Source organism: Galeopterus variegatus, unplaced genomic scaffold (genome assembly GCF_000696425.1).
Source record: "Galeopterus variegatus unplaced genomic scaffold, G_variegatus-3.0.2 Scaffold707, whole genome shotgun sequence".
Classification (NCBI taxonomy): Eukaryota; Metazoa; Chordata; class Mammalia; order Dermoptera; family Cynocephalidae; genus Galeopterus; species Galeopterus variegatus.
Genome location: NW_007726818.1, coordinates 365,768 through 389,886, shown reverse-complemented (window position 1 = coordinate 389,886; position 24,119 = coordinate 365,768). Strand labels below are relative to the sequence as shown.

Below are 24,119 nucleotides of genomic sequence, written 5' to 3'. Positions count from 1 at the left end.
TTATTTGAGTGACAGCAAGGCCAGCGTGGCTGGAGCAGAGTGAACAAAGGGTGGAATCATACAGCATGAACCCAGACAGGATCTAGAAATTCTGTAAGGACTTGACATTTAAAGTTATTGTGTGGTTTTGAGCAGAGGAGTGAAATATACTCGCTTTTTTAAAAAAATGGGCTGCAGTGTTAAGAATAAAATGAAAGAGGATAAGAATGAAAATAGAGTGGATGGAAGGCTGGATTTTGATTTTATAATCACTCCATCTTCTATTCTGGAATATGAATTCCCTCATGGACTGAGAATTTGTTAACTAATGTACAGGTATTTATCATGATTAGGGTTTGTTATTAATAATGAGTCACCATATAGTAAAAAAGTTAAACATACAACAGGGAATAATTTTTAGAATATTGAACAGTTGGCTCAACAGTAATCATCAAGGATATTTTTATTAAAAAAGCAAATATCAGATTTAGGAATGAAATGCAAACATGGTACTAATTAGTATTTGGTGTTTCTAGAAACTTATTCCATTTTTAAGAATTGTAACTTGTATGGAAAGAAATTTAGGACATTTAGGAATAGTTTGTCCTCTAAAAGAGCAGCCGCTTCCTGGCTGTGTTAATATCGGTTCACAAGATTTCAACTAGGAAGATCTTTTGAAAAGAAACAATATAAAAATTTACTTTCTGTTCTTTTATATATAGAAACTTAGCTTTCACACCAGTCTTACTTTCCAGCAAAGTCTTTATTTACATTGCACTGTTTATGTTGTCCTAGAATTACATTAAATATACTGCACTGCTATCATACTGAATTCATTTTATTTTTGTAATTAATGCTTGGAAAACTTTAACATTATTATCCCAAAAGCTAGTCCCTGAATGCAGACTATGGTTTTCTACATACACTCCTAGTTAAGGGATTAGCACATTTTCAGATTTGCAGAGATCCCTTTTAGCACTCTTCTACACAGTTATCATTAATTTGAGTAATCAAGTCTATAATAGTGTAGAAGATGTTCTGCCAACATTGATATGGGGCTCTCAAGGATCCACCCTATGCCGCCCTCCCCTCTGCCCGAAACTCTATTAATTGCCCAAAGTAAGAAAAGCCTTCAGTGATCCCGTTACCTAATACTCACAAAAATGCTTCATTGTTTGTTCATTCAGCATATACCTATTAAACACCTATCATGTGCAAGCTTATGTGGGAAGATATAGATATTCAAGAATCAAAAGAAATATTCTAGTGAATATATGAATTTTCTCCAATTTATACTTTTCTACTAATAACCACGTTTTCCCTGCCATTAGGCATTATTATTCATAACTAAAAATTAATCCTAGCTACATAAAATATTACAAATATAGAACAACACCCTTTCTACACTGACCATGGATTTGGATATCATGGTCTTCTCTCCTCCTCAGGCTTAGAATATACAAGGATCTACTTTCACTTCTCCTTTTGCTTCCCCTCTGTCCCCAAAGTTCTTAAACATTTATTTCATCTTGTCTGATTATAGATACTGATTCCCTCTAATTAGCCAAGTTTGTTTGACAAAAACCTAGTATTCAAGACCATGTTCTAGCAAGGATTATCGCCATGTCTCCTTACGATGTTTCCCTGGATACCAGAAATAATTCACACTTTTTGCCTAAGTGGGGTTTAGGGCCAGTCTTAGCTAACGTGTGGAATTTTCCTAAGCCTTCCACAGCCTAGTTCCAGGCCCTTCTCCCTTGCAGGCCGTCAGGGCCTCCACATTGCCCCTTGATGCTTTGTGGCCCCCTCAGGATCATTTGATAGACCCCCTTTCTTTCCAGAACACACTGGGTCTCTTCTAACCACTTTTCTCCTTCAATCCATCTAGAATTTCCTAAGTTTTTGAACAAACAGATTCTTATGGATCTCCTCAAACCACAGTAAATCGCAGCGTTCCACCTTTTGGTAGCTGCTTCATAGAATTATAATTATAGCGTATTTTTAGAACCAGAAAGAACCTTAGAGCTTATCTGCTTTTGTTTTTCAATCAGCATGATTTTTGCTTTAAAAAAAACCCTTATTGGAAACCCAGTTATAAAACAATTAAGAGCAGAGCTCTTATTATATATTGTAGACAGGTCTTCTCACTGTTCTCCAACCTGTCACCCCTCAATTCCTAGAACAGCCTGTAGACACCATAGAAATATTACTCCACAGAAGAGTAATATTCTGTTTGCTAGTTGAAGATTGCCAGAGCTTCACTTCGTACTTCCTCCTGCCCCTTGGAGATCTGATCTCTGTTCTCATGAACTTGAGACTATTATCTACCTACCCCCAATCTACTTGGAGGGTGAGGTGCCAGCCCCCTGGCAGTCACAGGCTTAAATTAACATTTTGCAGCAGTGAGTGTCATGAGGCTAAGTTGGATTGATGAGGGTCCTTGAAAATATTTCAAGAGCCTGTACACAAGTGCTGAGTTTTCTCTTATCATAACATTACACTCTTAAAAATATTTAGCAAAAATAGAGACTTGTGAAAATGTTCTCCTTTCCGGTGATTGTGGTGAGAAAGCATTTCCCTATGAGTTTGCAGACCCAAAATATTTCTCATTCTCACTTCAGTTATTGACCAGCAAAATCCAGCTGAATTTCCTTTCATATCAATTTTCTCTGTCCTCAGAGAAATCTAAACTCATTTTCATTACTTTAATGGAAGCAGAGGGAGGATTGGCATGAAGCTGATAGTTGTGATAGTTTTTGGAAAGGTCCATGTTAGAGATGAACAGATTGTTTTATCTACTTGGCCCACATGACAATTTAGGACAGATAGACGATAACCAGGAAGACTTGATGTAGGAGACTTAATTTAGTTTAAGCTCTGATTTAAAAATAAAACCCTATGTTTAGTGGTAGGGGAAGGGGAAGGGGGCAATTGGAGGGCTCCTTCGTGTTTCCAGCTGGTAATTAGATTTTTGCCATATGATTAGACCACACCCTTTGGGGAGGCAATGGGGTACAGAGGAAAGCATATGAGCTTTCAAGTCCTTCCTTCCTTCCTTCATTCATTTTTCTGTCCTTAATTTGTGCTTTCCTTTTCTTCTTTCCTTCATTCCTTGACAATTTTTTCGGCTCCTAAAATGTGCTGGAGATACAACACTGAATTATTCCTTCATTCATTTTTCTGTCCTTAATTTGTGCTTTCCTTTTCTTCTTTCCTTCATTCCTTGTCAATTTTTTCGGCTCCTAAAATGTGCTGGAGATACAACACTGAATTACACAATATGGAGCTTATATCCCAGGGAGCATTCACATTCCATCCTTGTCATTTACTATCTGAGCGACCTTGAGCAAATCATTTAATCTCTCTTAACTTCAGTTTCATCTTTTGTAAAATGGGAGTAATACTAACTCTTTACAGGGTGGCAACAAAAAAATGAGAATTAAATGAGATAACATGTGCAAATTACTCCCACAGAATGCCAGCTACATAGTAGAGGCTTAACAAATGGGAGCTTGCTACAGATTCTCATCTTGACAGTGATTATAACCTGATCTTTAGGTTCATCTTCTCATAATGAGAATTAAATGAGATAACATGTGCAAATTACTCCCACAGAATGCCAGCTACATAGTAGGGGCTTAACAAATGGGAGCTTGCTACAGATTCTCATCTTGACAGTGATTATAACCTGATCTTTAGGTTCATCTTCTCACATTCTAAAAGGGTTTCGGCATCAGGCTTTTAGTTTCACTCTGCCTCAGAGAACCTCCTGAACGTTCCCTTCAGCAACCATAGACCAAGAATTACTCCATTTCAGAGATCCCGAATTCTCAAAACCCCTTCCAGACTCCAGCTTCTGTCCATTTATCTCCCTCTCCCAGTTCATTCTCCCACTAACTCGGCTTTTCAGTTCCTTTGGCTTCTCTGGTCTTTGGATCCCATCTTAGTTTCTCAAATGTTAGCCCCACACCTCCGCCTTCCACCCAATCCTTTCTTTTCATACCAACTTGATTTTCTTTCATGTTCCTCCTGCACACCACAGCCAAGCATCCACTGCCACAATCTCATCAAAACATTGCTCTTTTGTCCATCCATTGGCCATGACAATCTATAACTCTGAATCTTCCCAATTGCTTGTTTTATCTTCTCAAGCCTTCGGTTTCTCTATTGCTGCTGGAGAAAACCACTTAACCATGCCTATGCTCATCTCTTTTAGTTTTGTATTTACAGTCTTACTGTCCCCTCAATACTGCACACAAATTTTTAGTTGATTTGATTTGCCTTTCTTTCTGTAGTAACCGCTCTAGCATAAAACCTTTACCAGTCTCTGTGCCCTCATTTCACTGCCATCTGCCTGAAATCACCCCCTCCATTCAACAGTACATCTTTTCCTACTGTCCAGAAGAAAGTATATTCTTGCTCTTTTCCAAATCCTAACCTGTGCTCTCAATCCTTTTCTCCCTCCCAACTTCTCTTGGACAGGTTGAACCAATCATTTCTTCACTCATCTTTCTCTCCCTATTCGTTGACTCTTCCTCATTAACCTTGTTCAAGTCAGTTGATCTTAGGAAAATTTCTTATGCTTCAGTCTCCCCTCTGGGCACCACCCTGTTCCCCTTTTCTCCTTCACTGCCAAATTTCTTGACAGTGTTGTTTATCCTCATTACTTTTACTTTCTCATTTCTCATTTCTCATTTAAGCTGTTACTCAAAGCAGCAGCAGGGTCCTCCAGCCTGCCCAACACTTCAGTCCAGCCCTGTCCTGACTGGGACTTGCAACTCCCAGCATTGTGCCATCCCAACCACTAACTTGGGGCTGGGGCCTTTCCCCTCCACGTATACCTTGGGAGAGGGAGATAAATGGACAGAAGCTGGAGTCTGGAAGGGATTTTGAGAATTCAGGATCTCTGAGATGGAGTAATTCTTGGTCTATGGTTTCTGAAGGGAACATTCAGGAGGTTCTCTGAGGCAGAGTGAAACCAAAAGCCTGATGCTGATACCCTTTTAGAATATGAGAAGATGAACCTAAAGATCAGGTTATAATCACTATAAAGTTGCATGTTTTCTGCTGGGTGAAACCAGAGGGCTATTTCTATTTTATGTATACATACACAAAATAAACATAATTTTAAAAACAAACAAAAACATAAACTGTCACTAAAATTGGGCTTTCACCCCTACCACTGTACTGAAACTCTCCCAGGGGGACCTCCTAAATAACAAAACCAGTGGTTTCTAAGTTTTCATCTTTCTTGATTTCTCTTTGGTTTTTGACACTGTTGACTTCTTCCTTCTTGAAATTCTCTCCTTTGGCTTCAATCCAATAATAATTTCTCTTTGATTTCCTCCAAAATCTCTGAGCATTCTGTCTCAGTTTCCATTAATTGTTCCTCTTTTGCTATTCTTTAAATTTTGGTGATGTTCCCCAAGTTTCCATGCTCAGTCCTCTTTTCTTCATTTTCTACATTATCTCTTTGGATGATCATACCCTTCCCCATAATTTTTACTCTGGCATGTAGGTTGATGATTCTTAAATCTATAACTTCATTTTCCAACCTCTCTCTTGAACTCTACTTCCTCTGGCAATAGCTAACTGGATAGGTTACAAGCACCTCACATTCAGTGGGCCTCACCTGCTCCTGCATAATCTGACCAGGCCACCTCTCCCACTTCTCAGCTTTAATGTAAGATGCATTCAGCAATTCCCACTGTGAAAGAAATGAAGACCTCTGTGTAATTCTCTTTCTTTCTCCCTCTCCTTTATTACAAGTAACTAGTGATTAGCAAAAGTCACTAGTTAGTATTATAAGCAATTTCCTGCTCCAGGCCTTTTCAAAAACTCAGATGGTACCTAAAGAGCTTAAATTATCAAGGTGAGAAAAGTCTTAATCACTAGGCTCACCCTGAGTTAAAAAGAGAGGAAACAAAGAAATAGCCCCAAGCAGTAAGAAACCTGGCACCTAGTCAGAATTTGCCTTATGTTTTATCATAAGTAGCAGGAAAGAAAATGTCCAGTATTGTTTAAATAAGTTTCTAATATCCTTGGAATACAATTTTGCAAGTAAAGGCCAAAGCTATTTGCTAAAGACATCTAATTGTCCTATTCGTTTTGTTTTAAAGCAAAAACAAAGCAAAAACCAGCCTGGGCTTCTTGGTCAGCAGGGGGAGCACTATTACTTTGCTCTGGGAAGATTTTTGCCAAGGCAACAACTATCTTTTAATATAGACCACATCCTAGCAACAAGGAGGAAAAAGTAATGATACGATCGATACATTTCCTCCCTCGTGGTTGCGATTTTTAAAAATAGCTTTTTGTAGCCTTTGTAATTGAAAAGTGTTTGCTTAGGAAGGGGTCATCTGCTGGCTTTTCATCTTTTCTGTCCTGCCTTTTAGTCACTTTCTAATTAGAGAGGGGTGTTTAATGCAGGAGGTAGGGTTTAAAATGGGTCATGGAGGCTGGCGTTACAGCACCTGGTCAGTATTTAGGCTGTGTCTATGTGACACAGAAACAGACACTGAATTGCTTATTTTATTTAAACTAGTCAGTACAGTGAGAGCAATCAGTCAAACTGGATTTCTGTTTAAAATGACCTTTTGCTTGAGTGAATTGATTCAAGGAGACATCATGGGGACATGGTGTCCTCAGCGTCAGCTGGAGTGAAGCCTATCAAGCCAGGGTGGCACTGTCATGAAAAGGAAGAATCAGGAGAACAGGCTGTCATCTGGATCCTGCTTTGTGACCTTGGACAAAACATTTAACTCTTTGTATCATGATTTCTTCTCTTATAAACATCACACGCTTTTATGAAAAGGAAATGATAAAATGGATTTGAAAATATCTTGAAAGATCAGGAAACATCTCTAAAATAATTTACACAAAAAAATCTAGCTTGTCTCACATATATCTGTGTGTGTGTGCAGTTATAGATATAGATTATAGATATATATACAGTGCATGTATACATTATGTATGTATGTGTACATATATATGTATGTGTGTATATAGCTAAATAGATATATTTATATATATGTGGTACATATATATTAGAGAAATTTAGAATGGATTTGAAAATATCTTGAAAGATCAGGAAACATCTCTAAAATAATTTACACAAAAAAACTAGCTTGTCTCACATATATCTGTGTGTGTGTGCAGTTATAGATATAGATTATAGATATATATACAGTGCATGTATACATTATGTGTGTATGTGTACATATATATGTATGTGTGTATATAGCTAAATAGATATATTTATATATATGTGGTACATATATATTAGAGAAATTTATACATATACAGGAGCTGTACAGGTAAAGACAATTCTTTCTGAAAGTATTACACTGTTTATAATAATTACACTACTAACTCACTGAGAAGAATAATAACTCACAGGCAGAAATAATTAAGAGCTCAGGACTGTTTTGATAATCTTTGACTTTCTAAAATTCTTATTTGGTAAAGAGAAGTTTGTATCACTTATTTCCAAGGACACTTTATAAGGAAGGAAATAGAGATGATGCCTTAACTAAAGCTTATTATGTACACCCATCCTTATCTAGTAATATACCTGACTAAATAATAATCTGCCCATTGACTTTTCCCTCATCTCATTTGTACCCTGAATGGAAGCACGACATCAAAATATTTTTATAAGCATTTTAAGAGAAATAAATGGACAAGGGAAATCTAGTGTGGCACAAAAAAACATGCGTTTATTTTATTCCCTCAGTTTCTAAAATGGTTGATATTTTTTCAGTTAATTTTTCTCTTTTTCCAAATGACAACAAATAATTTAACGTGTGACATTAAAGTTTTTATTTTTTTAAAGTAGTGAATTTTAACGAAACAAATGGAATAGTTTTGTTTTTACTAATATATTCTTCCATTATAAAGTGTGATTTGATCTGTTTGACATGTGGCTGGATAACTCCAAGGTTCACAGTGAGGTGCTAATGAAGTCAAAGTAATAAGTTTAATTCCTGTGAGGTTTGGGTTTACTTATCACTACAGCCACAAACACATCCCTAATCCTAAGTAATCATTCATCTTACAAGTTATTGCTGTCCAGATCTGAGACCCGGCAATGAAACGTCATCTCAATAAGGCAAAACTATCTCCACCACCAAGAGGCAACCAAATCTCTTACCCTGCTTGTAAGCATTTTCAGTATGATTTCGGGATAGCCCATTCATAATTATAGTTGATATATATGTAGTGCTTAAGGAAGGTTATAAGTTGGAGAATCCCAAGTATTTTAATTAAATCATACAAAAAATCTGATATCATACCAGACAAAAAGCTGAAGTACGGTGAAAAATATCCTGGACTGCAAACTAGACACACTGTGTTTAATCTCCAACTCTTCCATTTACCTGCTCTGAGCACTTAGACAAGTCACTTAACTTTTCCCAGCCTTGATTTCCCTGTGGATGTGGGGAGAGAAATACCAATCTCCCAGTTTATTGTAGGGATTAAATGAGATAATGTATGTAAAGTACTTAGCATGGTGCTGGGCACATAGTAAGTACTCAGTAAATAGCAGCTGTCTTTATCTTCCTCGTTATTAACATAACTTCTACATAAGAGGAATTGTAAGAGTTAAATAAGTATGGACCACATTCTTTCCTCAATTGAAGATACTTTGTATGTCATTAAGCATTAAATTCATGTGAAATACTACTGTCTTACTAGGAGGAAATGATATCTTTATGCACTAATTAAAAATTCTCATGGCCAGTTACTGTGTATTATGCACAAAATACTAAGATAGGTATCACAAGGGATTATTTTTGTATGTACGTATGTATTTATTTATTTTAAATATTCATGAGATACAAAGCTGATTGTCCCCCCTCCTGCCCATGATGTGGGGGCCAGATACATATCGGGGACATACCCATTACCAGAAATTGCTTTTGTACCCTTTGTCCCCTTCCAATTATCCCCCAACCTCCCTCCCCCTCCCCCTCTCCCCTCAACTTCAATTTGTAACCCTAGGAATGTTCGCTCCCTCTGTTGGATCATGGGACTACTGTGGTCTTTCTTTCCTGCCTTCCTTTCTCTCTTAGCTCCCACATATGAGTGAGCACATCACAAGAGATTTTTTAAAGTGCAAACATGATACTTCTACTTCTGGGTAAGAGGTAGTACCGCAGGAGACCAAAACTCCCAGTGCAACAATTAGGATAACTGATAATTTTGGATAAGTGACAAAAATCATATTTTAAAGGGATCAAGTTTCTGTGGAAGTAATACGTATGAGATGAACTAAAATTCCAGAGAAGGTAGATTCCTTTCCAAAGTGAGCTGATATTTTACTTTATCTGTATTGTTTGCAGCTTCTGAGTGTCGTTTAAGGGTTGGCCTAGAGAACCTCTGCTGAGAAAAACCAGTAAAGTTCTTGGCAGTTACAAAAGAATGATGTGACTGATAAGAAGTGAGAGACTCAAACACATGGCTGATTTTCCCCGGAAACCATTTGCTGAATTCTGGTACTTCAGACTGCACAGGGGGCTATGGAACTAGGACAAATGCTTCTAAAACATTACATGAATCTATCTACCATAGTCTTGCAAAGTGTGGGAAACAAAGACCTTCTGGAGACTTTGCCTCAGATACACCTCCTGTCTTTCTTCAAGACATTTGCCAGACATTTCTATGGGGCACAGGAGGCTAAAAAGCTGGGCTGGAACTTCAGAAAGGCAGAGCTGAATCTCCTTCAATCTTTCAGGGTGGAGGAGATGAGGACTGCTAGGTTCACAATTACAAGCCCAGAAGGACCATGCCCTAGGAACAAGGGCAAATCTTAGTAAAACTGCAGTCCATGCCCAAGACACCCCAATTTCTCATTGTAATTGAAACCACCAATTCCTTACTACCCTCTCTAACAGAAGAAAGGGAGAAACTCTGATAGCTGGTAGCATTTGGAATCTTTATGATATTTTTTATATCTAATGTCTGGCATACAATAAAAAAATAGTAGACATGTGATAAGGCAATAAAATGTGGCTAATAATCAAGAGAAAAGGCAGATAATGGAAGCAGACTCATAACTGATCTAGATATTAAAGTAGGCAGACAAGAACATTAAAATAATTCACAGCATAGAAGACAACAAAAGAACTTCAATATGGAGTAATAATTATTTATAATTGAGCTATGGTTTGTAGGGGAGTGCCCTCAATTGAAAGAAATTGCCCTGTTTCTCTCCCTCTTATTTGAGGGAATGGATTGGTAAGAGTAAGGGAAAAGTGGTCTTTGGACCAGGACCAAGGCCTCATGGCCTGGATTGTGAGTGGTAATAAATCTTCTAGAGTTCCAGGACAGTGGTGGTGAGGCAAATTGGAAGAGCTGGGTTACCAAATCTAAATTACCAAAGAGGAGCCAAGGAGCTGAGGCAGAAAGTTCAGGAATCAAAGAGAACTGATGTGTGAAGGTGAAGACTAAAGACATTCCCTGATCCAAAGAGCAGGTAAGGCAGCGCATCTAAGGCAGGCTGGAGGGGATAGATTTGAGAGATATTAAGGAGGCAGAAGCAAGAGGTGGTAATGATTATTTGGATGAGTGAATGAAGGAAATGGAAGAGTCTATATGTCTACAAACTTGGGTTACTGGATGAGACGTTCCCAGGCAGGGAAAACCAAGGAGGAGCAGGTCTGATGGGCAAAAAGATAATATGGATATGGTACTTTTTCAGTGCCATCCAGGTGGAGATGTTCACTACACTGTTTTACACACTCACATATGTGTGCTTGTGTACACACATCCATATACAAGTGAGAACTTTGTCAGAAATATAGACACGCGTGCCATCAAAGCAATAGTGGATGATATTGCCCATGGAGAATGTTTCAAGTGAGAGGAGATCCAAGGACAGAACCCTGAGAAATATTGACATTTAGGGTTCGAACAGAGGAAAGGGAAACTTGAAAAGCGACCCTGGTAAGACAGGTGGAAAGAAAATAAAGCAGAGCAATGTCCCAGGGACCTTGAGGGAAGTATGGCTTATGCAGGGGGCGTGGTCAAATGTGCGAGATACGATTACAATTTTTTTAAAAAATAGCATTGGAAATTAGCAAGAGAAAATTCGTTGAAGAAATGGCCATAAGATTGGAGCTTTTCTTACAAGTTTGGTTGTGAAGGGAAAGAGAGGCATAGGTCAGTTATGGAAGAGTGGTGTTGTAGGAACAAGGCCGGTTCATTTGTTTGTTGTCAAGGTGGGAGAGTCTTGAACATGTTTAATGCTGAAGAGAATGATCTAGTAGAGAGCAAGTGGCTGAATATGTGGGAGGAGATAAATAATGGTGTCAGGTTCTGGAAGAGGTAAGAAGATATGGGAACTAGAATAATTGGTAGTGGGATTTGATCAAAAAATACACACGTGTGTGTGCGCATTTGCGCCTGTGTATGTGTGTGTGTATATATATATGAGTATCAGTAAGATATATAGATAAAAATCAATTCCCTCTTGATGGGATTTTTAATATTATAACATAGGATATATCTATATTTTAAGTGGAGGTACTGTTAATAGCCAACATTAATTTGAGAGGTCTTCAAAAAGTTCTTGGAAAGATGTATATTATCTTTTAATTCTATTTTCCATGAACTTTTTGAAGCACCCTCATATAACCTAAACCTAAATGCCAGTTTAAAAATTTTATTTTGGAAAGTGATTTTTCCAAAATGTTTTACATAGTACTTTGCCTTCTTAAACAAAATGTTCTGAACACAATTTGACCTTTTCTTGATGACTCAGTTTGGACATCAATTATTGTCCAATGCTATAATACCACCAAGCCCTCAGGAGCATCTGAGGTCCCTGGGGCTGTTGGTCTAATGCTAAATGGCTCCAGACAGCTGTGCTTTTAGAGTTCTCTGTTTTTCCATCTTGTCATTTGTTACTTTTCTGCTGTTGTCAGTGTGCCCTGATTTCCTGGTTCTCAAATGTTGCCTTTGCTTTGTATAAACCTGCTGGGTAAGAGCCCGAGGGCGGCCCTAGCCATCTCCAAAGTGCAGACTGATGCAGGGACAGCTTGTTCAGCCACTTAGGTGTCTTCGTGCAGAGCCCTGACCCAAAGGAACTCAGACCTTCCTGCCTCCAGGCCCCCAGCTGAGATTAGCTGCAAGTCTGATTTCTTGGATATAGGGACACAACTGGCAAACCCTGCAACTTGGGCCAGCCTCTCCTTGGTCACCAGGCACTCTTCCTTATAGAGGTGCAGAGACCTGAGTCATTGGAAGGCTCTGATTACACTCTTATCTGCATATGGTCCTGAGCTACTGGAAACTGCTGTAAATGAGTGGTGAAGTCTGACTAGCACTTTGTTTTTGTTTTTGTTTTTCTATCAGTGGGGCCAAATTATTTTGTCCCTGGCAAAAATGGTTGGATTTTTATAGCTTCTTTTCCTGCTCTCTACCCACTACCCCAGAGATCACCCTATAGTTAGATCTTTGTCTCACTCCCTCAGGAGGAAGTGCTGCCTCTCTCTTGTCTGAACAGCCCACCTGCACAAACATGCACACAGGTACCCACGGAGCAGAGGCAAGAGCCAGGTGGTAATCTGCTGCTTCCCCTGCCTTCAGGTCTTTAGGCTGGCATCCATGTTAATTAACTGCGGGGTGGTTTTGACTTGACATCCTCTTGTTCCTTCCTTATTCCCGAGGATAAAAGAGAGCTGGTTCTCGGGGATTCAGAATTACAACCCCTTCCCCCCACAAATGATAGCTTTGGCTTCAGAAGAAGTGGTCAGAATGTTCTGTCGTCCTCTCCTTTAAAGTGTCTGGCAAAACTCCAGATTCAGAAGGTTGTGAATCAGGTACAAAAAAACATGTGGAATCATATTTTCAGGGACAGATGTGATGCAGTCAAGGGTATCAGCAGTGGGTTTCTCAGTAGTCAGCTGCTACTAAATTACAGATGGCAAATGTTGCTACACAATGTTTATACAGCAAGACCCTGCCTAGTAAGTGTGTAATGGTTGTTAAATCGTCAATAATCAGATCCTGAAGGCTGTAAAAGTCAAACTAGCTTTCAGTTTCTCTCTCCCCAATGCAGTTTTTCCCCTTGGGTGTTATGTAATAAGCTTTGTGGGTGCAGTTGATTTTGGTCGTAAAATCTGCTTTCAGATAAGAAAGTAGAAAATTGAAATAGATAAAAACCAATTACATTTGATCAAAAGTGATACCATTCTTTGTGTAAACACACAAATATATGTATATATATAGATACATAGAAAAACATTTAAAAGAAGGCACATAAGAGTATTAACAGTAATTTTGTATGGGTGATGACAGAAGTACTTTGAAAAATAATTAGTTGACTTCGTAGAAATAAAATTTGCATACAGTAAAATACACTCATTTTAAGTATACATTCCATGAATTTTGACAATGTCTACACATTTGTAACAATCAAGACACCGAACATTCTCATATCCCCTCAAAAGTTTCTTCATGCCCCTTTTAATGAATTCCACCTCCCCCAATCACCAGCCCCAACTGATCTGTTTTTTATGGAAGGACTTTGAATTTTCTTCTTTTCGTTTATCACTGTCTTATAATATTTTCCAGTGAATGTATACTTCTTTTTTAATAAATAAAGAAAAAAGATATTTTAAAATTTTAAAATAAATACTATGTTAAAAACAGTAAAGAAATGCAAAAAATTAACCTATGAGATAAAATTTTTTCAAAATTAATTTACTCAAAAGTTTCTTCATGCCCCTTTTAATGAATTCCACCTCCCCCAATCACCAGCCCCAACTGATCTGTTTTTTGTGGAAGGACTTTGAATTTTCTTCTTTTCGTTTATCACTGTCTTATAATATTTTCCAGTGAACGTATACTTCTTTTTTAATAAATAAAGAAAAAAGATATTTTAAAATTTTAAAATAAATACTATGTTAAAAACAGTAAAGAAATGCGAAAAATTAACCTATGAGATAAAATTTTTTCCAAATTAATTTGATCAGTGACCTCCAAGGATTATTATAACAATCTTCTCACCCAAAATGGAAAAAAGGAGATAGTCCTTTTCAGAAGGTCATAGATATATGATATTGATGTCAATTTATTATTTAGGACAATCATTTAAATTACTCCTTTCCTGGGCTGGCCCGGTGGCACACTGGAGAGTGCGCCGCTTGGGAGCGTGGCAGCGCTCCCGCCGAGGGTTCGGATCCCATGTGGAGACCAGTTCCCGCTCACTGGCTGAGCGCGGTGCGGGCACAGCGCCGAGGGATGCGATCCCGTTGCCGGTCCCCGGTGCGGGCGCGACACCGAGAGTTGCGATCCCGTTACCGGTCAGTAAAAAAAAAAAAAGACAAAAAAAAAGGAAAATAAATAAATAAAATCAGTGACCTCCAAGGATTATTATAACAATCTTCTCACCCAAAATGGAAAAAAGGAGATAGCCCTTTTCAGAAGGTCATAGATATATGATATTGATGTCAATTTATTATTTAGGACAATCATTAGGAAAATAAATAAATAAATAAATTACTCCTTTCCTTCAATTCTTTTTATTTATTTATTTATTTTGGCAGCTGGCAAGTATGAGGAGCCAAACCTGTGACCTTGGTGTCATAAGGCTGCACTCTAACCAACTGAGCTAACCAGCCAGCCTCCCAACTCTGTTTTAAATACTTCCCAGACATACGTGATAATAGAACATAGGTGGAAGCTTAACATGGTCTGGATATATCAAAAAGATTGCCTTTTGTGGATAGCTCTCCTGCCAAACTACTGGAAACGTCCTGATACTACAGGAAATGATGAAAAACAGTGGTGAATGAAAGAGATAGGATCCTGGGATTAGATTAGGATGCAGCAGACCTAGCAAACTGGTGTCATAACAAAGGTTATGAAGAAAGTTGATCCTAGTCTAGGTATTGTGTACACGAAGTACTTCCATTAAGCCAAAACAAATTATCAAATATTTATTGAACACCTAGCTGCCTAATATACAGATACAAAGTCTTCCTTTGTACCAAAGCACCACGTATACTAAGGTGATGCAGCTTAGAAACCCGAATCAGAACACACAATTCCATTTAGCTAACATTGCCCTTAAAAGGATAGGGATACATTGTACATTGTCTGCTTACCCTGTGTAAAAATTTTACGTATATTGTTTTTCTTAATTTTCTCAATTTTACAGATAGGGAAATCAAGGCTTCGAGGGTCTAAGTAAGTCATCTGAGTCTGTATAGCTAGAAAGTGGCAGAACTGGAATTTAATCCTCCAAAACCTTGATCTCATGGCCTCATGCCTGTTTACTCTGCAAATAATTGCGGCAGTGCCCTTTAGTCTGCTGTTGATGTTGTATCGGGAATGTTCATACTGACAGCATTTGCAAAATACCCTCCTGGATGTTTGTAAGGCTATGTCTGTAGCTTCCTTTTCTCTGTGAATATATCCTGCATTCATTTCCTCTTGATTCCTCGAGCATGAGATAAAGTAAAAAAATGACTGATTTTTACTTGTTATTGAAAAAACACAATCACCATGGAGAAAGGGAAACATTCGAACAAATAGCATTCTCGGTTCCTTTACTCTATTTACACCAATCTGTTGGACTGATTTCTTCATGAAATTGAACAGTTATTAGAATGTAGTACAGACAGTTTACTTTCCCCCAACCTCTGAATTAATATGATTAATGAATATAGTTATTTTTTGTTGTTGTTCTGGCATTTTAAAATGGAAGATAAAGTTTTTATGTGCTAGGCACTGAAGTAAGTGTTATCTTATTTCTATTATTAACATTCGTTTTTCACAGTTTGGAAACTGGCTTAGAGAGGTTAAGTAATTCATTCAAGGTCAAACAGCTTGTACTTGCTGAAGGTCGACATTGCCAGGTTTTCACCCAGGCTGTGTGATTCCAGAGCTCTTGAATTGTACTATGCTCTCTCCCAAATTCATCTGGGCACCCACAGAGTGATATATTTTACTGATTCAAATTACACTAATATATTTAACATTTTCCTCAAAGATCTTTGCAAAAAGTGTGGGGAAACAACCACAATCAAGCAGTAGTAGAAGTAAATGGAGCATGTGGAAAGAGATGAAAAGAGAAGCCAGTTAACAAGGAAAGAAGTGTGGAGAGGGACTAGGGAGAGCCAGGATCTTAATCTCTGACTGTCACTGCATAAAGCAGGGAGTTGTGTTGATGGTTTAAAGAGAATTTGGCAGAGAGTTACACAGTATGGGCCACTGCCTACAGAGTGATGAGACATTTATTGTTTGGCTGGTGTGTGGCTTCTGCAAGCCTCTTCTAAAGAGAAGTGTCAAAAATGGTGGAAAGAATGAGACTAGAGGACAGGCTTTTAAAGTGATTAATTGAAAAGTACTGCATTTGTTTGACTACATTCGTTTTTAAAGTGATTAACTGGAAAGGGCTACATTCATGTAAGTGCTGGTAAGATGTATAACAAATCATTTGAATCCCTTTATGGTGCTGCCTCATACAAGCCTGGTCCGGTTACACCAGATTATAACAACTGGTCCATATGGAGCATGGGTCTAATAAGGTTACAGTTATCTAGGTCTCAGAGGCTGTCTATTTACAATGGAGGATGTGTTTTCCACCTGACCATGATCAGCCAGCCACCTGCAGGACACTGGTGACAAAGAAATTGAGTGAGAGAGCATATGCAAATCCATTGCCATTCTTACACAAAGGCTTGCAGATATCTTGCCAGTGTTCAATAATTTGATCTTTTTTGGTATGTAAGCAAATATTTATTGAGCACCTACTATATGTTGGGTTCTCATCATGAAAATAACTATAGATATTATTAATTTAGGCATGAATTGGGCAGCTTTTGGGGGGAAATGTCTCTCACATTGATCTTTTCCTGCTTTTCCTGTTTTATTTGTTACTATCTTAGACCAGAACCTCATCATCTCACATCAAGACTGTTGTAAAAGCCTCCTAAAATGGCATAGAATAAAAAATAATAAACAGTTTTAGGGCTGAAGGGATATGATTTAGTTCAAATCAATGATAGGACTTGAACAGACTCTGCCAGAGATTTAACTGCCTTAAATCATTGCCTTTATCATGGTGTTCATCTTTCTCTTCAAGAATACTTAGGGTTTGCCCACTGAGTTTAATTCACTGCATGGCATTAAGGTCCCACTTTGCATTGTGGCCCCATTCTAAATGTCCAGTCTCATTCCTCTTGGTTTCCCAAAGCACAACCTCTCCTTTAGTCAAGCCTAACTCCTTACAGTTGTCTCCTCCTCTGTGGTACTCAGGTCTGCCTCAAGACTTTCCTCGTGCTATTCCTTTCTTCGTGAACATCTTTCCTCTTCTTCCAACTGTCTAAATTCCACCCCTCCTTGAAGAGCCCTCGATTTCTGCCTCTCCATTGAAGGCTTCTTGACTGTTTCAGTCTTCATTAATGATCTCTCTTTGGACTGATAGTATGATCACAATGTGTCGCACTATTTAGTACTTAATTATAGAATTTGGGTATTGAAAAGGACTTTAAGATCATCCTCAGTCTATGCATGACTCCCCTCAACCACAGCCCTCTAATGAGGTTTTGCTCGGCACTCACTTATTTAGGCAGATCTCATCATCAGAGCAAGTGTAGGCACTCTTCCACAGAGCAGTCTTTTATATATTTGAAGTCACCTATCCTATCTCTAATGAGCCTGTTCAGGGATAAACATTTCCATTTCTTTCTATTGTTTCTTCTACTGCCTCAGGAACCATCACCATTCTGGCTAATTTCTTCTATATACTCCCACACTTTCTATATTCTTCATAAAGGTGGGGCCTAGACCACTAACATGGGATAGAGAAAGCCTATTTCCTCACTTTTTCTAATATCTGTTCTATTTATGAAACTCAAGATTATATTAGCTTATTTTTTTTCCTTTATTCCAGCCAATCACTTTTTTTAGTCATGTTGTTTTCTGCCAAAACCTCTGAATCATTTTCTACGTTGTCTGCTGCTAAACTATACCTCTCCCTTCAACCTATGCCTCTGTGATGACCATTGTGTTTTGTTTTGTTTTGTTTTGATTAAAGGGAAGAACCTTACATTATTCATATTCTATTTAGTATTATTTGGTTGAACCCATCATAAAGCCTTTCAAGATCCCTTGGGATACCAATTTCATCATATGTTGGATCTGCTATTCCTCTTACCTGCTTGTCATACACAAATTAAATAAATGTATTTTTCCAAAAACTCTCCAAAGTCATCTAACATCATATGTTGGATCTGCTATTCCTCTTACCTGCTTGTCATACACAAATTAAATAAATGTAATTTTCCAAAAACTCTCCAAAGTCATCTAAAAGTGGTTTTAGAAGAGGCTAAGGACGGAGTCAACTATGAGGTCTCTAAGGGCAGAGACTATCTTGTTCATTGTTGTTCCTTCTGCTCATTACAGAGTCAGGGAAGTCTTTGTGAAGGAGATGAAATTTAATCTGTGAGATGACCAGTAAATTCATGAACAATTGGAGTTGACTAACCTGGAAAAAATTTTTCTTTTCATTCCCTCTCTTCTCATTTTAGTTGTGTACAGTAGTTTATGGTATATAATCATAAACTATGTTATGTTTATGGCAAAGTAGATAAATTGCCACTAATTAGAATAAATAATGGTAGCCATGGGCAAAAATGTTTTATTTGATAATATATAGATTGTGAGGATATTAACAGGCTTTTAATGTATAAAGAATGGCTCTAATGGAAGAAGACCCATTATCAATGTTTTCAATGATAGTACATGTGTCCTTTCACCAAGTTTAGTTACAGTTCTCATAAAACAAAACTAATCTTTGAAATGCTTGGTAAATATGCCGATTCTGAGTACAAATGAATCCACCACTTCTGAAGGCTTGGTGTGGGCTCCGATTTAGGTCTCCAATACATGTCCAGTGATTTTTGGTGCCCTTTTGAGAAATACACCATTTGGCATGATCCTGATAAGAACTGAAATAGGATTGTCGAGATATCTTAATTGCTTTGATATTGTAGACATGGTAAGGAAGGGAGCAGTTTGAAGGAAGCTCTTGTCTCTTTCGCTGCCAGGTTTCTGTTAGCAAGTGTGACTTCAACTGTTGAGCCATCCATGCTGCAAAGATGTCTAGGTTTTATAAGGAGAAAGATAGTGAGATTGGTATTTACACTTAGATAAGTCCCTGAAAATATGCTCAGGAATGGAAATCATCATTCTCTCCTGAATATGGATGCCACAAACACAATAACAACAACAACATAAATGAGATAGTGGATGGGAAAACATTTTGTAAAATGCTAAGTGATATGCAAATAAAAGTTATTATCATCATTCTTAGGATGGTGTTGGTGTCTGCAAACATCTACTGTTCCATAAAAGCAAAGGAATGATATACATTTTTGTCCTGAAAAGACCTTCAGAAAGAATAATGAAGTAATCATGGGATAGTTTCTAGGGATCATTGTAAGCCATGCTAAAATGCCTAGATTTTCCTGAAATCTATGGAGAATTTTTAAAGGAGTATTAGTGGAGGATTAATAGAAACTGATTTATGATTATAAATATTAATTGAGAGGCAATGAGCAGTATGAATTGGATAGGGTGGGTTAGAAAGGAGTTAGGGAAGGAATAAGGTCATCACAACAACTGACAATAAACACAGGTCTGTACTGTAGTGGTGGCAGAGAGTTTGGAGAGGATAAAATAAATATGAGGGTCACTAAGGACATGGAACTGACTGAATTTGATGGTTTGTTAGAGGAGTGAGAAAAAGAAGAGATCTAGAATGCCTGGGTGACTGCAGAATATGAGAAAAAGAGTAGGTTTATCGGGGATGATGATGAGTTGATTTTGGCGTGTTGAATTTGGTGTGGTGGTACTACCTCCAAGTGGAAATGTCCTATGTACCGTTGAATACATCACCTAGTACAGAGATCTGGTGTGGAGATCCAGACTTGGGAATCACCTGAGGGCATGCTGGAATCGCCCAGCATGGGTATGTAGAATGACATAAGGAAGAGCAGAGTACTACATGGCAACCCAATCACCTAAGGAGTAGTCAGAGGAGGAGGACCTGGCAGAAGACACTTAAAAGAAGTGGGGAGAAGACCAAGAGACTGTGTACTCCCCAAAATCAGTGAAGGGGAGTGTTTCAGAAAGGAAGGGGTTTCATCAGTGCCAAATTTTGCAGAGACTCTATCCTGTTAGTTTTGAATCTGTAGGTCTAACATAGGGCTTAGCAAGTAGTAGGCATTCAGTAAATTTTATTCAATGTGTAAAGGAAGGAAAGAAGGAAATAAGCAAGGAAGATAGCAAGGTCATCTAAGACAGTCACTGGTGACTGGGCAGAGATTGAAGTGTCTACAGAAAGAAGCAAGACTGCAGTGAAGGAGCACTGAGCAAGTGAAGGTCCTGAAGAGTTTTTTAAAAAAGAAATTTGGAGAAAAAAGGAACAACAGAAATTTAGGAGATTTAGAATTGAGAGAGGGTTTTTAGTCATGAATGCTATGAGGAAGGAGCCTGTGGAGTGAGAGAGTTGAAACAGAAGAGGGAAGAGAGTTGAAGCAGGAGAGATCAAGTAGACAAATCAAGGTATTCTGAAGCTACTGCAGGTTCCAGAGCACGGGGGGCACATCTCTTCTGTTGGGATGGGAGAAAACCCGGTTAAAAGGAAGGAAAACAGATAAGATTGTTGGAGGGGTCAGGGTGCAATATAAGTGGTTTCTCTCTAGTGATCTTTGTTGTCTTTATGAAGGAGAAAGTGAAGCTATGAGTGGGGGGGCAGGGTCGTTTAAAGGACTTGAGAGTAAGGAAGCTTTAAAATCACTGTGTAGGCAATGGAGGAAGAGGAGACGGCTGTGGCTCCATGCCCAGCAGAGGCTGGAAACTGAGCTTCCCCTGGCTGCCTTGTTGCGAGATATTTTGTGGTCAGATCAGCAACGCTCCTATTCAAATGGAGCAGGAAAATGTTTGAATTGATCCTTGACTTTCCTCTTTCCTTTTTCCTCCCTTCTCTTCTATTTCTCTTCCCCTGAGTAATCAGAATATTTCCTCTAAGCAATCCATAGCAAGTCCAACAGCAGAGTTACATAGCATATTGTTTGTCATGGTCTTTCATACCATCGAGAAAATAATCAGACTTTGCAAAATGGAGGAAGTTTTGTCCCTGGGCTGACTGCAGAGTGGTGAGATGCCGATCAGGGATCTCTGATGAATGAGATTTAGCGCACAGCTGGGGCATGTGAACGAGCTCCTGGCGAAAGGTGGCCGGGATGGAACAGCTGTAGATGTTTGGGTTGCAGACCAAGATCTGAGAATCTGAATCAAGAAACAGTAAAGAAGAGTTGAGAATTAAAACACAAATGGAAATACCTGTTGTTAATATTATAGATCTTGTTGTGGATTAAAGAACAAGACAAAACAAAAACCTCAAAATACAAGTATTCCCTTCTTTAAACCAATAGCCTTCAAATGACTTTTAGTTAAAATAGTTGACACCTACTGAGCACTTCCTGCTTTCCAGACATTGTTCTATTAGTTTTACATGGTTTTACTCATTTAATCCTTACTTTATGGATGAATTAACTAAGAACTTACTTTATACACCCAATGTTATAAAGCTTGTAACTAATGGAGTTGATACTTGAACCCAGGTAATTTGGCCTTGGAGATTATGTTTTTCTCCTATATGTGCATATACGATAGTAGAGAACTCCTTGTACTGATCATCCAGCTTCAAGAATAATCAACTCATCAGCATGCACGCCTATTTATGTGATACTCAGCTCTCTAATCATTACATGAACTCAGCTGGCTAGACTAGGGCTTAACTTGGGTTAGAAGCTGTGTGATCCTTGCCATAAGGTAGAAACTTGATGAGAAATATTTTCTAAACCTCCTGTGGCTAGCGGCAAGTCACTCTTCAATGCTACTAAGCAATCTCCTCAGTAAAAAGTGATTGGGGGCCAGCCCGGTGGCGCACTGGATAGTGCGCCGCTTGGGAAGCGCGGCGGCGCTCCCGCCCGAGGGTTCGGATCCCACATACAGACCGGTTCCCGCTCACTGGCTGAGCGAGGCGCGGGAGCAACGCCGAGGGTTGCAATCCCGTTGCCGGTCCCCGGTCTGGTACGGGGGCAACACTGAGGGTTGCGATCCGTTGCCGGACACGGAAAAAGACAAAAGACAAAAAAAAAAAAAAAAGTGATTGGTAAAAGTGTTCCTACTTCTCCTCCTCCCCCACCATGGTTTGCCAAATCCAAGTATTTTTGGCTATTTGAGCTTGAGGTCTCAAAGAAAGATTATCTGGCTGAGAGGTGTCATGTTGGCAGCCTACAGGCAACATGTGTCTGTAAAATTTTAAAATAAGATTGAGCCCATATTTAAAAATCAGGAGTTCTCTCTCTCTCATACATAAACACACACACACACGTGCGTATGCACACACATACAACACATCCCCTAAGTTTCTGGATCCTTGTGGAGATCTGCAATCATTAGGCCTGTATTCCTGTAGAACCACAATATGATGGAGTTCACTGAAGCTATGGGAGAGTTAACACCCCAGCTCATCACTGTCCCCATTGCCCGTGTAACCGTCTGTCTGCTTCACCCATTTTTTTTACCTACCTGGCCCCTGAATACATTCAAAACTAATTCCCCTGATCAAGTTCAGTGACTTCATTGGTAGACCAGGAACTAAGGCCCAGTAAGTAAGCCTGCTGAAGGTTTCACCTTGTCAAAGCCACATTAGAATCTAGGCATCAGAGGGCCTCTAAGTAGATAAATAAGTGAAGTGACACATTTCTTAATACATTTCCAAATCCCTTCAACATTGCTACCTCCTTTTTTCTCTAGTATTACCTATTGCTTCATACTGGTTGTACTTGAAAGTCACGCAGATGCCACTTTGTCCATTTCGTCTCCCTGTGGGTGGATAATCATAGCCTTCTTCAGGAATTGGAGGAAACTTGGGAATGGAATGAATCAGCCAGAACCCCTGGACTCTGTTCCAGAGCAGTAAACCTACCAAAAATACATTAATACAGATAAATCAGAAACCAAACTCCTTTAAAAATAGGATTCAAAGCTGCAACATTTAAGCCCATTTATGCTTTAGGTTAATGTTTTATTAGACTAATAATCACAAGGATAATGCTCATTTTTCGAAGATTTCAAAAACAATTCAGGCACACACCATTATTGATGATAAGCCACCACAAAAGGGGAGCCAGGGCAGCCATCCTGTAAAGCGTTAAGAGGAATTTCATATTGAAACCACAAGGAAAATTTGTTCTGGCAGAATGCAAATTCGCTAAATTGGAATTTGACCTTGTTAAACTATACTGTCACCTGGCAAGCTTCAGGTGGTGTCTTTGCTGCTAATTGGCTAAGCTATTTTCAAAAGCTGTCTAAAAAACAGAGTTGAAAGAGAAAATATCAAATGAAGAAATGTATTTGCAATAATTTGTGGTAAGAAATTGATGCTTATTTATTGGCAGAAGAGTCACCCAATTATACAAGCCCAATGAAAGAGGGATATAACTGTATCCCTACAAGGCAAGTTGAGAAGTTAACTGCCCCTTTAGACTGAGTATGTGTCCTCCAGTTACCTCTTAGTTCAGCCCACTTCACTTGTTGACATCACTTGCCTGCCTCCTGAACGTATTTGAATTTGGAATCTTCTTTTTTTTTTTTTTTCTTTTTGTCTTTTTTCGTGACTGGCAACGGATTGCAACCCTCAGTGTCGCGCCCGTACTGGGCCGGGACCAGCAACAGGATCGCAACCTTCGGTGTTGCTCCCGCAGCTCGCTCAGCCAGTGAGCGGCCGGTCTGTATGTGGGATCCGAACCCTCGGCGGGAGTGCCGCCGCGCTTCCCAAGCGGCACACTGTAGCAGTGCGCCACCGGGCCGGCCCTGACAATAATGTTGATATTTTTAAAAACTCAGTGGCATAATTAAAAGCAGGAAAGGACATCCCATCTCCTTAAAAAAGCCCCTTGCTTTTCTCTCAGAAAAAAAAAAAAGTCAATAACTGAGTCTCTCACAGTTGCTTAATTACTTGATGTAACCTGATAACATTTTTAAAAAATGTACAGCATAGTCTGTGTAGCATTCTGGACTAGTGTGTTTAGGAATGTCCAGGAGAGTAAGCTGTG

General features: G+C 38.8%; 2 protein-coding genes across 2 annotated transcripts in view; one reads left to right on the top strand and one right to left on the bottom strand.

Moving 5' to 3' along the window:
• Positions 1–24,119, top strand: part of LOC103589597 (uricase) — a 72,609-nt gene that overhangs the window by 8,715 nt on the left and 39,775 nt on the right. The gene's annotated exons all lie outside the window — the stretch shown is intronic.
• DNASE2B (deoxyribonuclease II beta) lies at positions 18,620–22,982 on the bottom strand. The gene is made up of 3 exons (XM_008571624.1): positions 22,825–22,982; positions 21,085–21,282; positions 18,620–19,092 (listed from the first exon to the last, which is right to left on the bottom strand). Exons 2-3 carry the CDS (start codon positions 21,203–21,205, stop codon positions 18,752–18,754), a joined length of 462 nt encoding a protein of 153 aa, XP_008569846.1. The 5' UTR covers positions 21,206–21,282; positions 22,825–22,982; the 3' UTR covers positions 18,620–18,751.